Source organism: Esox lucius, chromosome 20 (assembly GCF_011004845.1).
Source record: "Esox lucius isolate fEsoLuc1 chromosome 20, fEsoLuc1.pri, whole genome shotgun sequence".
Taxonomy (NCBI): domain Eukaryota; kingdom Metazoa; phylum Chordata; class Actinopteri; order Esociformes; family Esocidae; genus Esox; species Esox lucius.
Window position 1 is genome coordinate 27,219,719 of NC_047588.1, and position 18,481 is coordinate 27,238,199.

Genomic DNA, 18,481 nt, shown 5'->3' on the forward strand with positions numbered 1-18,481 from the left:
TGTGTGTGTGTGTGCGTGTGTGTGTGTATGTGTGAGTGATTTGACTGATTTCAGTCTGAGCTAATTGCGCAATACTTAATGCCGTTATTTCATTTCGACTGAATCCGGGAGTGGGGGTGACGTTCTTGGAAATGTGTTCAAATTTCGAGAGAACTAACAAACCCTGGGTGAATGGAAGCTCTGTGCTGCCCACCGGGAGCCACCGAAGAAAAGACTACAGACACGGAGTTCGGACACAAAAGCCCGGTCATGCAGAAATCATGAGACTGGCACAGTGGGCGGTTAAACAAGGCGTGAGATTGGCCTGTTAATTCAAATCTCGATCAACTCTAATCTTCATTGCTAATTCCCTGTGCAAGCTGACAAACTCTCCAGAAAATGTAGCCAAAAGATTGCTCATACAAATTCCACTTAGGTATTAGTGGGAAATTCATTTTTAAAGCATACCTAAAATACATTTTGAGAGCACATTTAGAAATGTCATAAGAGACCTGATCATTGCCTTGGGTAAAGTCACTTTCAGTAGGACTTCAGGGTCAAGCGATTGTTTTCAGTACAAATCCTGGATTGAAAATGCTGTCTGAGACTTGCAAATAACACTTTTTTAAAACCTCAAATTTTGGGCTGGAAGTAGAAACACTCTCATACCTCAGTTAGCCATGAAATTCTGTGTTTTAAAAGGGAATGGTTTTAATAACATGGGGCAACTATTGGCATATACAGTATATTAAATTGATGTCTGGACAGTGATACAGGTTTGTTGTTTTGGCTCTGTCCTCATTTTAGGGGACCAAAAGTAATTGGACTTATTAATTATTGTCTTATTTAAAAAAAGTATTTTTTAAAATATTTTTCATATTTTTCATATTCATATTTCATAGGTTGCAAACCCTTCACATTCAGTGCCTGAAGCCTGCAACCCAAACAATACCACAGGGTTTCTTCCTTGGTGATGCTCTGCCAGGTCTGTACTGGGTATCTTCCCTGGTGATGCTCTGCCAGGCCAGTGCAGGGTTTCTTCCTTGGTGATGCTCAGACCAGGTCTGTACTGGGTTTCTTTCCTGGTGATGCTCTGCCAGATCTGTACTGGGTTTCTTCCCTGGTGATGCTCAGACCAGGTCTGTACTGGGTTTCTTTCCTGGTGATGCTCTGCCAGATCTGTACTGGGTTTCTTCCCTGGTGATGCTCTGCTAGGCCTGTACTGGGTTTCTTCCTTGGTGATGCTCTGCCAGGTCTGTACTGGGTATCTTCTCTGGTGATGCTCTGCCAGGCCTTTACTGGGTTTCTTCCCTGGTGATGCTGTGCCAGGCATGTATTGTGTTTCTTCTCTGGTGATGCTCTGCCAGGTATGTACAGGGTTTCTTCCCTGGTGATGCTATGCCAGGTTTGTACTGGGTTTCTTCCCTGGTGATGCTGTGCCAGGCCTGCACTGTGTTTCTTCCCTGGTGATGCACTGCCAGGTCTGTACTGGGTTTCTTCCCTGGTGATGCTCTGCCAGGCCTGTACTGTAGCCATTTTCAGTTACTATTTGTTTTAGGGCATTTTTCCTTCTATCTATGCAAGTGAACGCATGCTCAATCAATCAGATGTATTAGATAAATCATTTTGTACATTTTGCAATTATCACAAAGTGCTTATACAGATACCCAGGCTAAAACCTCATGGATCAAGCAACAACTAAAAATCCATGCACAATGGCTAGGAAAAGCTCCCTAGTAGTGCAGGAAACTAGAGAAAAGGCCACACTCTGAGGGGTGAAGAGTACAAGGGTACATTACCCTTTCGGACAACATCAGTCTTTTTTCATGTTTAGATGACCGGTCAATGAGTCACCAGGCCAGGTACTGTAGTCCTAAAGCATGGTCCAAGGACTCGGTACCTCCTACAATTCAGCAGGACACCAAGTCTACCTGTTTTCCATATGTTTGAGGGGATTATTCTACTGCATGTTAAAATGCCATCCATGAGTTTTGAAGCATTTGATTGGATCTGAGCAAATGTTTCTGTACACTTCCTGCTGCTGCCATCTGTAGCTGCTTCATTTGTGAAGACAAGTGAGCCAGTTCCAGTGGCAGACATACCTGCCCAGAACAAATTAAACAAAATATTATTTAGTACCTGCAGATTTGATGTAATTTTAGGTGGTTTGTGTACTGCATCTTGTGCCAATGTAGCATAACAAAGGGAATTAGGGTAACATTTTACCAGCATTTCTCCCTTATATTCCATTAAGCAGCATTTGTTTTCTCTCATGTTGAATTGTTTAAAATGTCCTGTAATTGTCCAGTATAAAACGGCACAATAATTTCTAGTACATTTAGAATACCTTTTTGAATGAGGAGAAATGGAGTTTCAGTATACGGCCAGGATTGACTGGAATTGATCTCAGCCATGGAAAGTAAACATAACACTTGTCTCTATAATCTTCATGGATCTTTGTAATAAAATACAGAGAAGTCATGACACATTCTGGTGGTGACCTGTGTTGGTCATGTAGATGGATGGAATGCCATGGCTCTACGTAGTCCCCTCAGACTACGTGGGAGATACTATAGGTGAACAACAGAGTTTCAGGCTGGGCACATAAAGGGCGTGTGCTGAGCATGTGAGAGCTGGCCTGAGGTGCATTTTGGAAAAGGTTATGATGAGGGCATGAAGTGAAACAGACGTGGCTCAGACACTCTGCCAGAGACTGGAGGAGCACACATTGAAAAGACCAGACACTGTGTATTCTCTGCAGTGGATTGGCGCACATTATCGCTACCTGTTAAATGTTCACTTCTGAAGAACATACAGCTCCGGAACAAATGAAGACACCACTGTACCTTTTTCTTTCCTTTCCAAAAAAGTCGAAAAAAAAGGTTTTGAGTGAGGAACAGAAGGGTTAAAATTTAGAGACCAATGCAAATTGAACGCTTCTGTTCCTCACTCAAAACTTTCCTTTTCAACTTTTTTGGAAAGGAAGGAAAAAGGTGCAGTGGTCTTTTAATTATTTTTCCAGAGCTGTAATACATTGTATCCATCTCGTTCTACTGGCGTTGTGCTACAGTTTCACGTTGTGTATGTATGTACGTCTTACTTCCTGCTTTTACAGTGGCTCTGAAAATTTATCACACCCTCTGACTTTTCCATATTTCGTAGTGCTACAACATGAAATTAACATATATCTACAGGCTTTTTTAGATGCTTTGGCACTATTCACAAAATGTGTGGTAAAATTTTACACATCTTAGTACAAAAACCCAACAGATGCATTTGTTCACAGCGCTATGTATACCTGACATTGAATGAGCACAAAAAACATTTTGGGATATGTCTACTCACATGAATATGTTTCCACCACATTGACACATGAACAGTTGTTCACTGGCCAGTGACACTGCACCGACACTGTCGACTTTTGGCCCGGTAGAAGCTTTATGAACAAAGATGTACTTGTGATGGTTCACAGCAGTTCAGTTTGTAGTTTTGACCCTGCTCAGGGGCCTTGCTGTCTATCCTGCTCTTCAATGAAATTGTGTGTGATAATGTTGGGTTCCACCATTCAGAGGTGATTCGGGAATGATTTTGGTCCAATCCCTGATTCTTGACACTACAGTTGACCTGGCCCCATAATCTCCTTTTCATTATGGAGGTGGAAGGTCACTCTCCTACAGCTCATGGACAGGCCATGAGCTGACCAATGTCACGTTTAGATTTGCCATACCAAAATATTAAATCACTCTTTGGGTTTCGATGAATGAAATATATTAAAGATCCAAATCTTTACTGAACATTGTGTAAATCGTTAAGAACAAATTGACATAACAATGGTCAATGGAAAACAAAATCCCCAACCAACTGAGTGCTGTTTTCAAACTCACACCATATATATATATGAAATCACAGGCTGTTCCAACTTGCGTGAATTTCATCATGGCAACTCATAGTGACTCAGTAGTGTGTGAATGGCCCCCACGTGCCTGTATGCACTCCTAACAACGTCTGGGTATGCTCCTGATGAGATGACAGATGGTGTCATGGGGGATCTCCTCCCAGACCTGGATCAGGGAATCAGTGAGTTCCTGGAGAGTAAGTGGTACTACTTGGCAGTGTCGGAAGCACCAATACATAATGTCCCAGAGGTTCTCAATTGGATTCCGGTCTGGGGAACGTGAGGGCCAGTCAATGGCATCAATGCATTTGTCATCCAGGAACTGCCTTCACTCTCTGACCACATGAGGCCCGGGCATTCCCCTCCACCAGGAGGAACCCAGGGGCCACTGTACCAGTGGAAGGTGTGACAATGGGTTTGAGGATTTCTAGGCTCTGTGTGAGCCTCCAAGGATATGCCTCCTCAGACCATCACTGGCCCACCGCCAAACCGGTCATGCTGGATGATGTTGCAGGCTGCATAACATTCACCACGGCGTCTCCAGACTGTCATGTCTGTCACGTGTTCAGTGTGAACCTGCTCTCATCTATGAAGAGAACGGTGTGCCAGTGGCGGGTCTGCCAATTCTGATCTGCCATTCTTGAATGCCAATCCAGCTATGAGCTCCTGTGAGTACAGGTCCCACTAGAGGACGTTGGGCCCTCATGCCATCCTCATGGAGTCTGATTCTGACAGTTTGGTCAGAAACATGCACACCAGTAGCCCGCTGGATGTCATTTTGTAGGGCTCTGGCAGTGCTCCTCCTGTTCCTCCTCACTCAAAGGAGCAGATACGAGTCTTGCCGCTGGGTTGATGCCCTTCTACGGCCCTGTCCAGCTCTTGTGTACGGCGCGTCTCCTGGTATCTCCTCCATGCTCTTGAGACTGTATCAAGAAACACAACAAACCTTCTTGCGACGGCACATATGGATGTGCCTTCCTGAAAGAGCTGGACTACCTGTGCAACCTGAATGGGTTGCAGGTACCGCCTCATGCTACTAGTAACAACAAGGACACAAACTAAACTAGAAAAGAATCAGTCAGGAAGGATAAGGAAAGAGAAGTTGTCTGTGGCCACCTCCTGCAAAACCATTCCCTTTAGGGGGGTTGTCTTTGTCTGTTGCCTCTCCTACTCACCTGTTGTTACATTAATTTGCATCAAAACAGGTGACATTGATTCACAATCACTTATGCTTCCTAACTGGACAGATTGATATCCCTGAAGTCTAATTGACTTGGTGTTATACTGTGATGATTACATGTTCCTTTGAGTAGTCTAGTACCAAAGCAACAAACAAAATGTAATTAGGAGGTTTTGCCTCTGGTCAACACACACATTTCTTTGCCATTGTACTTGCTTTTTTTTTCAGATGTTACATGCACATGTCTACCTTGGAAACTCATTGCTGCTATCCCCACATTTCAGTTGTACACAACCTCACACCTTGCATAGTGTCTCCCAGTTGTGGAAGACTGTAACTCCTTTACAGTTCACATAGGCCATTAAAGGCCTTGCTTACTCTAGAGACCTTCTTGGCAGGATACTCGGTTTGTGAGGACAGCATGTTGTATACAGATTTACAGTTTTGCCATGTTCTCTCCTTTTCTTAATTAATAATGAATTTTGCTGGGCTCTGGGAGATATTCAGTACCTTGGAAATGTTCTTATATCCAACTCATAATTGGTGCTTTTGAAGAACCTTATTCTGTATTTGCGTTGAACGTTCCTTCGTTTTTATGATGTAGTTGTTGTTAGGAATTGTACTAACCTCCCAGAGACAGATGCATTTAATCTGAAATCATGCGAAAAACCTTGATTGCAAATTGGTGGACTACAAAGACATTTGCTTGCATTGTAGTTTATTCCAGTTTAATAGCAAATGGCGGTGATTAATTATCCAGTCAGTTATTTTCTGTTATATATTTATAATTCATTTAGAACATAATTTGTTGAAATCTTTACTTTTACATTATGGACTTTTCTGTGTTGATCAGTGGCAAAAACTCGACATAGAATTTTGACTTCATGTAGTAACACAAAGATGCGCCGGACATTTTAGCCATTTAGCAGACACTAATCCAAAACAATTTATGTCTCTCCTTAGGGTGAAATCACCACATATCATAGTCATGGCAAGTACACCAAGATACTTCAATTCACTGTAAAAAATCAGTACCAGGGAGATAAAACAAATTAATGCATAGGTGCAAGAAGGACTAAGTGCTTGGTGAAGAATTCAGTGTTGAGTTGTTTACAAACCTTGGGGAAGGACTTCGCAGTTATTTTTTTCTTTGCCTGAAGCTTTAAGTCAACTTCCTTTTCTGGAGAAGGAAACTGTCATAAAAGAAGGAACCACCACCCAGCTGCATCAAACAGATTCTCAGAATTTTGATCACAGCCCGATAGCCAACCACTGTGCTGCAATTTGCATTCTCCATTCTGCTATCTGCATAAAACCCTGCCTTCCTGAAACCTTTGTTGCTTGGTTGGTAGAGTGTGGTGCTTACAATTGCATGTGTCTATTTAATGCCCACAGGGGGCTGATATGTCAGCCATGAAAATGCATGCACTCATAACTAAGTCACTGGACTCATCTGCTAAATGACCTAAATGTTTCCCCCACCATGCCTGTGAAACAAAAGCACACAGTAGTTTGACCTTACATGCCCCACATGCCCCTTGAAATAAAAGGAAGGGGTAACACCGTTTGCTAATTCGGCAAACGTCCCACATCATAACAAGACTGTGACTAGTGTAGTGTCAGCTTCCTGTTTAACTACCAAACCTCTCAGGAATCCTTCCAGAAAAGGTTCTAAAGTCTCATGTCAAAACTCATGTCTTATAAGCAAAGTCTGAGGTCTCAGAGTCCGAGGATTCACAATAAGACTTCACAAGTGAAGTCAGTTCGGCAAAGACTTCACTGCAGAATTGTGACAGAAAAAGTCCATTCATTCTTTCGGTTCAAGTGGCATCAGACAAACACGTAAAGAATTTGATTGTGGGATTGACAGACAAATGACTTTTACTAAGAATTATTCCGTCTGCCTGTCAACTGCTTTCCATCTCAATTATTAGCATTCTGTCAGTGGTCACAGAACAGTTGTCATAGAAACGAACCACTGTTTATGAGACCTCTCAGTGCTAATAATATTTTCAGGGCTCTGTGAATGCCTTCTGTGGTCAGGAGAGGGAGGGTGTGGGGTGGCTTACGTGCACTCAGTCACTCTCCTCCATCGCCACACTTCAGATGTAGTCATACATGGCAGAGCAACGGAAACTGTAGGGCTTTTACAGGGGCAGTAATACAATAAAAAAAATATCCGCAAGCGGAAATGGCGGGGTCCTTTCCTTCCAGGACCACCATGGCATCCATTTATCTTTAATTCATTGTCCCCATTATCTCCCATTAATTCCCTATAGACTCTGAACCCCTTTTATTACCCTTCAACTAATGAAGACCATCATTAAATATGTTGCTTACTGCAGGTGAGGAGGGACCTGTGGACCGAATTTCAAACATCTATGTCATACAGGGTGGAAATTCCAGTGGAGCTTTTTGGAGCTACTTAAATTGATTATAGCGCCACATGGGCTTCATTGGGACCCAATCTAATAGATGAATTTGACAGATGGTATTACATCTAATGTCCCCTAAATATTCTTTGTCAGCCTGGAATGATCAAATAAAAACTCAGGAGCAGAAACTGTTACTAAAAACAGAAAGATATTTCAACATGAGTAAAGCTTCCTTACACTATGAAACATGCAATTTCTGGTCACTGCTGATGAACTCACTTCCGTTCCGATCAAGGCATGCAACAGTGTTAGGTCTTTTCCGTTCCTAGGAAAATCCTCTTGGGCTGGGGGCGTGGGCTTTGTACAGTTGGCTTCTCGGGTGAGGGAGGTCCAGAGAAACCCACCAATAGGAGCTGCTTGTCATATTCAACAGCTAAAGTTTGGATCTGTACTTCATGGATTTGCCGTTGTATGGTTTTGTTAATGTACATGTATTTCGTCTTGTTTTCAAAAAAACTGAAAGAAATATGGACTTGCAGCATGCAGCATGCTGTGACATTCACAGACCTGATGCAACGATGCAGTCTTGTGGATACGTGGAGGAATGGCATTGAACCGTTTTAATTTAGTGGTGACTTCTGCCATCAAGCGGACATTCAGTGCAATTGAAGAGGCTTGGGTATCTCATGAAAGGATTGGTGAGTTTACTAAGTGTTAGGACACGTTAATTGAAATAAAATAGGTGGTTAGAGTCCCCCTATAGACAGGTGGTTAGAGTCCCCCTATAGATAGGTGGTTAGAGTCCCCCTATAGACAGGTGGTTAGAGTCCCCCTATAGATAGGTGGTTAGAGTCCCCCTATAGACAGGTGGCTAGAGTCTGCCTATAGACAGGTGGTTAGAGTCCCCCTATAGACAGGTGGTTAGAGTCCCTCTATAGACAGGTGGCTAGAGTCTGCCTATAGACAGGTGGTTAGAGTCCCCCTATAGACAGGTGGCTTGAATCCACCTATAGACAGGTGGTTAGAGTCCCCCTATAGACAGGTGGTTAGAGTCCGCCTATAGACAGGTGGTTAGAGTCCGCCTATAGACAGGTGGTTAGAGTCCGCCTATAGACAGGTGGTTAGAGTCCGCCTATAGACAGGTGGTTAGAGTCCCCCTATAGACAGGTGGCTAGAGTCCGCCTATAGACAGGTGGTTAGAGTCCCCCTATAGACAGGTGGCTAGAGTCCACCTATAGACAGGTGGTTAGAGTCCCCCTATAGACAGGTGACTTGAATCCACCTATAGACAGGTGGTTAGAGTCCACCTAGCACTTTTAAACATTAATTAGAGGGTTTGTATTTTCATGTTGCTTGTAACTGCTTCAGGTAATCTATCGGGGGAATAACCTTTGTGCAAACGTAACAATCTACTGCTGTATTTCTTTTGTGCTATCTGTGATCATTTTGTTTAAAGTCTTTCTTAATCATTGTACCTAAACTGTATGTATGTTTAAACATGTATTCGCAGGGCACAGCTGTAAGAGGCCTTCGTCTCAGTCTGTGTTCCTTGTGAAAAAACGGCATAATAATTTAGAGGTAGCAGAAACAATGGTAGTCTGTGTCATGCACATTGCAAAAAAAAATAATTAAGGGAACATGTAATCATTACAGTATAACACCAAGTCAATAATACTTCAGGGATATCAATCTGTGCCGTTAGGAACCACAAGTGATTGTGAATAAGTCACCTGGTGCAAATTAAAGGTGCACTGGAGAGGCAACCCCCAAAAAGAGAATGGTTTTGCAGGTGGTAGCCACAGATAACTGCTCTCTCCTTGTCCTTCCTGACTCATTATTCTCTAGTTAAACATTTTGCAAGTGTCCTTGTCACTACTGGTAGCATGAGGCGGTACCTGCAGCCCATTCAGGTTGCACAGGTAGTCCAGCTCCTCCAGGATTGCACATCCATACGTGCCATCGCAAGGTTTGCTGTCTCCCAGCAGCATGGAGGAGATACCAGGAGAAGGGTCGTAGAAGGTCATGAACCAAGCAGCAGGACCAGGACCGTGAACGTTATGCTGCCAACAACATAATCCCACATGACAGGTTTGGCGGTGGGTCAGTGATGGTCTGGAGAGGTATATCCTTGGAGGGTCGCACAGACCTCCACATACTAGTTAAAACAGCGACAAACGTTTTTTATTTGTAAGAAATTTTGCACTTATTAAAAAAAATACTTTTGTAGTTGTATAAAAGATCTGCATACTTGGAACTAACATAATATTTTGAATCATGCAGCTCATAAGATTTCCCAAAGTAAAATAGGGACGCTCAGAGTTTTGCCACAAAAATTCCCTTAGCCATGCCAAAATTATTTGTATTTGTAAATCAGTCTGCGGTAATACGTTTCACATCATTTTCAACTGGAGATAATATGAGGACTCCGATTGGCAGGCCATAGCCTGCCATTTCATTGGTTTACTTTGATTTTAAATACAGTCCACAATCGGTTGTCGATTTTGGTTTCCATTGACCGTTGTTACATCATTTTGTTCTCAACGAATTACACAATGTACAGTAAAGATTTTGATCTTTATTATATTTCCTTCATCGAGACACAATGCGTGATTTAAACATTCCCTTACTTTTTTTGAGGAAGCCCAACAATAAAATATCAGATTGCAATTCTCTATTTTTGGACAGCATCTCTAATGACAAACCACAACCCAAAATACAAAACTGTTAAAACTCAAACATGCCCGGTTGTAAACCAAGGTCAAAAAACCAGCTATAGAATGGGTTATAATTTCAACACATTCAATTTACCACCACCAGACATTCAGGGGAACAGGTTTTTAACTTGTGCATGTTTTAATTTCATGTTAATATAAGTATTGTAAAAAGCTTTAAGAAGAGTGTGGCACATGCTCAACAAATGTCCTTAGGCACACTACAGGGGTCCACATTGGAGTTTGGCTATCAATGTCCCAAAGAGGAAAATTATACAGTCAAATTCAGAGGTTGGCGGTTTTAGATCTTCCCAGGAAAGCTTCCAGCCTCTATCTGGTCATCCCACTTGGAAACCTAGAAAAGGAAAAGAGGTCAAGAGGTTATATTGCAAATCAGTGTAAGTATACAGTTTAACACAAGCTGTTGTTGTATTCCTCATAGGACTTCACACTCATCCTATGCTTTCAGACCTTAAAACTTGTAGAGGCTCCACGTATCCATTATGGACTTCAAAATGAAATGTACAGGTCTCAACAAATGGAGAGTACACACATGGGACCATAAGTGGTATACAGTGTGGATCTCTCCTATCACTTCTGGCAAATATAAGTACCAGTCAAATATAAGTTTGAAGATACCTACTCATTCAAGGGTATTTCTTTAATTATTTTCCACATTCTATTATTATAGTGAAGACAACAAAATTATGAAATAACATAACATAAAATCAATACATTTCATATTGTAGATCCTTCAGAATAGCCACAGCTTGATGACAGCTTTGTACTCTTGCATTCTCTCAACGAGCTTCATGCGGTAGTCACCCGGAATTAATTTCAGTTAACAGGTGTCCCTTGTTAAAAGAACATTTGTGAAATTGTATTCCTTCTTAATGCATTAGGGTGGCTATACAGATGGTAAAAAGGTAGTGTTGTTATACAGAAGACCGTCATTAAGTCAATCGTGAAAATGACAAGAACTTAGACATTTTCTTAAACAGCAGTTGCAAAACCACACTCTTATGAGGATCACCACAGGACACAGAGGATATATTCATTAGTCACCAGCTTCAGAAATCTGCAATTAACAGCACCTCATATCGGAGCTCAAATGAATGAGATGTGATGCTACAAAAATCATTAAGTCTAACATTGAATTAGACAAATCAAATGTTCATTATTCCTATAATTACTAAATATATTTACCCCCCCCCCCACCTTGACATCTCTAAATCTATGACAAACAATATTAGTAAAAACAAAAAATCCCAGAAAAACTAAGTAAAACCATCAACAATGACAATATTAAATACATGAGAACAATAGAAGGTGCTTGTCTAACAATGGGAACCTACAAAATAACTCAGTGCCTACTCAAAGACTAAATATTTATGAAATGCTCTCATTTGAGGCTGCATTCATTGCAGCCCCAGCCAAGCAAAGCTGATTCAACTTATCAACTAAGTGTCAGGTTGAATTTGAATTGGGCGTGCTTGTCCAAGGCATGTCGGAAGGTAATGTGGTTCTGGATCTTGTTTATATATGGTTGGAACACGATGAATCTTAGCACGTCCTCTGGACTAAAGAGGAGAGGGACCATCCGGTTTATCAGGTCAAAAGCCAGCATCCGTGATGGTATGGGGGTGCATTACCCCACATGGCATGGATGACTTGCACATCTGTGAAGGCACCATTAATGCTGAACAATATATACAGGTTTTTGAGCAACATATGGTGCAATCCAGACAATGTCCTTTTCAGGGAAGGCCTTGCTTATTTCAGCAAGACAATGCCAAACCACATTCTGCATGTATGTACAACAGCATGGCTGCGTAGCAAAAGAGTCTTGGTGCTTTCATTTTCAAAACTTGGCAGTTGGTTTAAGTTCCTAAACACTTACAGAGTATTGTTAAAAGAAGAGGTGATGCAACACAGTGGTAAAGATGCCCCTGTTTCAACAGTTTTGAAATGTGTTGCTTACATCAAATGAAAAATGTGCATTAATTTTTTCACAAAACAGTCACATTTCTCAGTTTCAATATTTGATGAGTTGTTTTTGTACCATTTTCAATTAAATATAGGGATAAATGACTTGCACATCATTGCATTCTGTTTTTATTTGCATTTTATGCAGCATTTCAACTGTTTTGGAAACAAGGTTGTACAATAAACAAAAGGTATCCCTGACTTCAGGGAATAAAATAAACACCCATCAAATACGCATAAAGTTAGCTATGGGTGAATGCGTCAATCTTTTGCCAGCCATTTCGGTGGGTTGCCATCGAATAAATGGGTACACAAATTAGTTGTCATGCAAAAAATATTATCCGAACAAATCTACTAAGTTATACCAACAATACAATCAAATCTTATGTTGACAGATGTATTCTAATGTCATCCCCATACCAGACTCAATTTGTGCATGAAAGATTCAACAGAAGAGAGACTTGCTGAACAAGCGTAGGCTACACATACATCCAAATGACCTTATAGAACCACAAGCCCTGGCCAGCGGTATAAGTCCCACTGCCACAGAGAATAAACAGCACAGTTTCAATCAATACTGTGGCTGCAGATAAGTCATGCACCCAATGCCACGAATGTGTGTGGATTTTATGTAACCAGATATTAACAAAGGACCTGATCACAAAGTAAGGCTCTCCATGTTTATTTCTGAAACTCTTTAGTCATTTATCGTCTCATTAACTGTGACTGAAAAACAGGTGTTTACACATTTGACCACATTTCTTTGACAAAAATGAACATCGCACTGCCCAAGTGGTCGCCCCTGCCCTTCAACACCCGGTCGCCCTTAGCAACACGGTCGCCCCTGCACTTGGACACCTTGGTATGCAACTGAACTGGATTCTGGCCCCAAAAGGGCTTTATAAAATGTTTCTGATGGATTTGACAGGGACATTATATAGTGACGACCGGCTGGTATCAGCGCCACATCCCGCCTTGGGCTTCGCCACAGGCCACTCAGCACCATGGAGAGCGATGCAGAAGAGGTGCACCTTCATCGCCAGCACATTCAAGAGGCAGCTGAAACCTGCCGGCTACTAAACCATCACTAAGAACATTATTTTACAGGATTGCTGCTTTGGTCTGTACATTCTTCTACATCCAAGTTGCATGTGCATCCCTGCCTGACCTCAGTGTGACTGGAAACCCATAAATAAAAGTACCAATATGGTGGCTGTGAAACACGGTAGGGGCATACGTACCCAGCTCAGAGGACACAGGCTCTTATAGACCCTCTGGTACCAGTCACAGGGAGACACATCCTGGCCCTTGGCTGACAAAGCCTTGCTGCACCTATGGAAGTCTGAACAGACAGGGAGAAGAGTTGTCAGTCACCTGTGGTTTGAGTAACATTCAGCTGATATCACCTTTAATAAAAAAATATTTCCTGCTCAGAGTTGGAGCGAGTAAATTAAATTTATTGTGCTCATTACCAAGACTGCTTATTGCTAATTGAGCGAACTGACATGCTTAATATAAAGGACAACATTGTTGCTTTGGTCTTGTTTATTGACCAATAATGGTCAATGAAGATATAAAAAGTCTACACACCTCTGTAAAAATGCCAGGTTCTTGTGATGTAAAAGAATGAGACAAAGATAAATCATGTCAGAACTTTTTCCACTTTTAATGTGACCTATAATATGAACAATTCAATTGAAAAATAAAAAACTTACAATAACCTGGTCGCATAAATGGGCACACCCGCTTGTAACTGGGTATATGGCCATGTTCAGAATTAACCAATCACATTCAAACTCATGTTAAATAGAAGTCATCACACACCTGCCATCATTTAAAGGGATTCTGATTAATGACAAATAAAGTTCAGCTGTTCTAGCAGGTTTTTCCTGAAATGTTCTTAGTTGCATCTCAGAGCAAAAGCCATGGTCTACAGAATATGTCCTCGCAATCTGACCGATTTGGAGTACTTTTGCAAAGAAGAGTGGGCAAATATTGCCACTTCAAGATGTGCCATGCTAATAGACTCCTACCCAAAAAGACAGTGCTGTAATAAAATCAAAAGGGTGTTTCAACAAAATATTAGTTTAAGGGTGTCCACACTTATGCAACCAGGTTAGTGTTTTTTTTTTCCCCTCAAAGATTTAGGTTTGTTTTTCAAATGAATTGTTCACGTTATAGGTCACATTAAAGGTGGAAAAAGTTCTGACATGATTTATCCTTGCCTCATTATTTTACATCACAAGAACCAGGCATTTTAACAGGGGTGTTTAGAATTTTTATATCCACTTTACATACCATTTTCTTACACTTCAGGGACTGCCAACATTGTAGCTTTTCCAATATCAACTGCTAAGAATTTTTTTAAGATAAGATCCACTTTTTGAGGATCCTCCAGGGCTTGTCAATCAAAACCAGATAGGCAATCATCTGTGTTCAAAGTAAATGCCTGTAAAATCATGTTTCAGAAGCTCCTGATCTTAATCTTTATGAACCTATTAACAGATGTTGGAACCAAGAGAGGAGGAAACTTTACAGTGTACAGCATGCAGAAGAGCCTGATGACTGATATGGAAGTCCCTCTGAATAAATGACTCAGCTAAATTATTACAATGTAAAAAAAAGGATTTCCTAAATATTCAACCTTTAGGATACTTTCACACTCAACTGCCTTGCCAGCAACTCGGTTTCAGTGGATAGCCTGCCCTGGGAAGAGTCGTGGTTGTGCCTTTTCAGCATTTCATGTAATGGATTTAACGTATTATAGCCCAAAACTTACTGATGCTTTTCCAGAGACTCACTCTCTTTTTGAAAGTACCTTTGAAGTGTTTTGGCAGTTTGGATTTGGTTTGCTTTTTGCCATACTCACGGAGGGGCCTTTCAGAAACAGATGTATATAATCTGAGATAAAAATTCCATTTTAAATTCATGTAAGTACTCTGTTCCAGTTATTGTAAATTTTGAACCACAGCTTATTTACATAGATAAGAGCAAAAGGTGCAAACTCTTATGCAAATATATATTAAAAAATGTATACACTTATTTCCAAACATCGAGCATTGTAAAGTATAGTGGGCCAGTAGAATTAGTTAGCTAACTTACCCAGATAGTTCTGAAAGCAGTTGCGGGTCTGGTTGGTGTTGGGAAAGCGAGCATCAAACGGTGCTGTCCTGTAGTTCTTGATCTTCGCATCAATTTCAGCCATCCTGGTCTGTCGGCAGTCTCACTATTGTCAACGCTAAAAGATATGGATATTAGGAACAAGACGTAACGAAAGTTTACATATTGACTAGCTGTACATGTGTATTGCACAAGGTTCAACATTTATTTCTGTGTGGTATACATATGCCACGAGTGACCAGGATGCATAAACAGCAGTATCCAAATAATTTAGTTTCATTTAGTCAGGATTGTTGCATTAAATATCTTGATTGATTCAACAAATAACTCAATAATTCAGAAATCCTCAACTAGAAGCCTTGAGGCTTCTACTGTCCAAGGAAATAAAGCCTGACAGCATTGAGGACGGTCATGGGGGGGGGGGGGGCTTGTGTCTTAAGTTTGGCTGCATTTTACGCTGAAAGCGCAAACTTGGTTATCTGCTCCTACTGCACAATTGTTTGCCTTTTACAGCAGCAACAGTTGAAACATCCATTCACCAAAACATCAATTCACCGAGGCATTACACTCGGCATGGCCAGGTGATGTTTCGGTTTACGTTAGCCATGTGAGTTTGCATCCTTGTCCCGTCAAAAATGGAATGTATATTAAGTTAACTAGTAAGGTGATGTTTCCGTTGACGTTAGCCACGTTGATAAATCAGTCTCCTGTCGGAGAGCACAGTGGATGTAACGTAAGCTCATCAAGCTGACCATCTACAAATTCCCTTGCTCCAATTGGAAGACCATTCAGTCTTAACAACATGAACTACCATAAAAAATATCAGTTGTTTTGTATTGCATGAGAAGCTTTTCATTTTTTCCCGTACCGCGTAAGCGGAGCCGACCTAGAAGACACAGACCTAGAAGACACCCCTAAGTGAAAATGTCCAAATTGGGCCCAATTAGCCATTATCCCTCCCCGGTATCATGTGACTTGTTATTGTTAAAAGGTCTCAGGTGTGAATGTAAATTTGGTGTCATCACTCTCACGCTCCCTCATACTGGTCACTGGAAGTTCAACATGGCCCCTCATGGCAAAGAACTCTCTGAGGATCTGAAAAAAGAATTGTTGCTCTACATAAAGATGTCCTAGGCTACAAGAAGATTGACAAGACCCTGAAACTGAGCTGCAGCACAGTGGCCAAGACCATACAGCGGTTTAACAGGACAGGTTGCATTCAGAACAGGCCTTGCCATGGTTGACCAAAGAAGTTGAGTGCACATGCTCAGTGTCACATCCAGAGGTTGTCTTTGGGAAATAGACGTATGAGTGTTGCCAGCATTGCTGCAGAGGTTGAAGGGCTCCAACCATACACCACACACTGCATCAAATTGGTCTGTATTGCTATCATCCCAGAAGGAAGCCACTTCTAAAGATGACGCACACGAAAGCCTGTAAACAGTTTGCTGAAGACAAGCAGACTAAGGACATGGATTACTGGAACCATTTCCTGTGGTCTGATGAGACCAAAATAAACGTATTTGGTTCAGATGGTGTCAAGCGTGTGTAGCAGCAACCAGGTGAGGAGTACAAAGACAAGTGTGTCTTGCCTACAGTCTAGCATGGTGGTGGGAGTGTCATGGTCTGGGGCTGCATGAATTGTGCCAGCACTGGGAAGCTACAGTTCATTGAATGCCAACATGTACTGTGACATACTGAAGCAGAGCATGATCCAACATGATAACAACCCCAAACACACCTCCAAGACTACCACTGCCTTGTTAAAGAAGCTGAGGGTAAAGGTGATGGACTGGCCAAGCATGTCTCCAGACCTAAACCCTATTGAGCATCTGCGGGGCATCCTCAAACGGAAGGTGGAGGAGCGCAAGGTCTCTAACATCCACCAGCTCCATGATGTCATCATGGAAGAGTGGAAGAGGACTCCAGTGACAACCTGTGACGCTCTGGTGAACTCCATGCCCAAGAGGGTTTTAAGGCAGTGCTGGAAAATGATGTCGGCCACACAAATTATTGACACTTTGGGCCCAATTTGGACATTCAGTTTGGGGTGTACTAACTTTTGTTGCCAGCGGGTTAGACATTAATGGCTGTGTTGTGTTATTTTGAGGGGACAGCAAATTTACGCTGTTATACAAGCTGTACACTCACTCCTTTACATTGTAGCAAAGTGTCCTTTCTTCAGTGTTGTCACGTGAACAGATATAATCAAATAATTACAAAAATGTGAGGGTGTACTCACTTTTGTGAGATACTGTATGCCCAGCTTTGTTCAAATGAATTAAATTCAACCTTTGGTTTTCAGACCAGACCAAATCATATTTGCAGCAAGGTGTCCACATGTGCTTCGTTCACCATATTTACACCTCCTTATATTAGTCTTAAAGTCTTTCTCTTACATTATAATCCATCGTTTCCAGGGAAGTTTCCAATCTTCATCAAGTACATGGTAGAACATAGCAATTTAACTACCCGTACTGTACATTGTAGTACAGTAGCTCGTTAACAAGATGGCACAACAGCCACACTTAAATATGAAAAGAGGACTTTTAGGAGAACTACACGTTTTCAGCAAGCTAACTAACAAAAAGTCTTATAACTACCAACAACATGAATGGTTAGACAATTAATATTTCTAATCAGCTACTGAATATTGTAGCTAGTTATAATGGTACACTACTGACAGCTAGCTAACCAAATAGCTGGTTGAATTTGTTGCTACTAATTTGCATATTGGTTATCGAAGTGAACATAGCAAGCTTGCCGCCTGCATCAAAATACTGCCACGATCACGAGGGGTTATTTATAGCTGATTAAAATACTTTAAACATAAAACGGTATTTACATTCTTTCCACGACCTACCTTGGACTGCTTTTTGCTTGCTCTCAAAATCTCTTTCATGCAGGAAGCCCAAAGCGCGGTGCATAGTGGGATGTTGGAGGTTGCTGACGGGCTAGTGAACGGAAGCACCATTTGATTTGATTGAATTACCAAATATTTTATCAGATGGTTTCAATATTTTTCATTTTCAATAAACAATAATTGGTAAAACGAATAAATCATGGAAATATAAAGTGTAGTAATTGATTTTAATTGATGTGTTTAAAATGACTAAATGATGATTGAAATGATTTATGTTAGTATTGCGTGTCGGTATGTCTTTCTAGGATGCTATTACCGTCATCAGTCAGATCTGTTTTGAAATTTAAGGTAAATGTTTTGGTTTCTCTCGAG

The 18,481-nt window shown here is 41.3% G+C and overlaps 1 protein-coding gene across 1 annotated transcript; it reads right to left on the reverse strand.

The window, feature by feature from the left end:
- Nucleotides 1-9,984: 9,984 nt before the first annotated feature.
- Nucleotides 9,985-18,200, reverse strand: LOC105019040 (cytochrome c oxidase subunit 6B1). Its single transcript, XM_010884930.3, has 4 exons — nt 18,110-18,200; nt 15,229-15,364; nt 13,368-13,468; nt 9,985-10,495 (listed from the first exon to the last, which is right to left on the reverse strand). Exons 2-4 carry the CDS (start codon nt 15,329-15,331, stop codon nt 10,442-10,444), a joined length of 258 nt encoding a protein of 85 aa, XP_010883232.1. The 5' UTR covers nt 15,332-15,364; nt 18,110-18,200; the 3' UTR covers nt 9,985-10,441.
- Between the last annotated feature and the right edge of the window lie 281 nt (nt 18,201-18,481).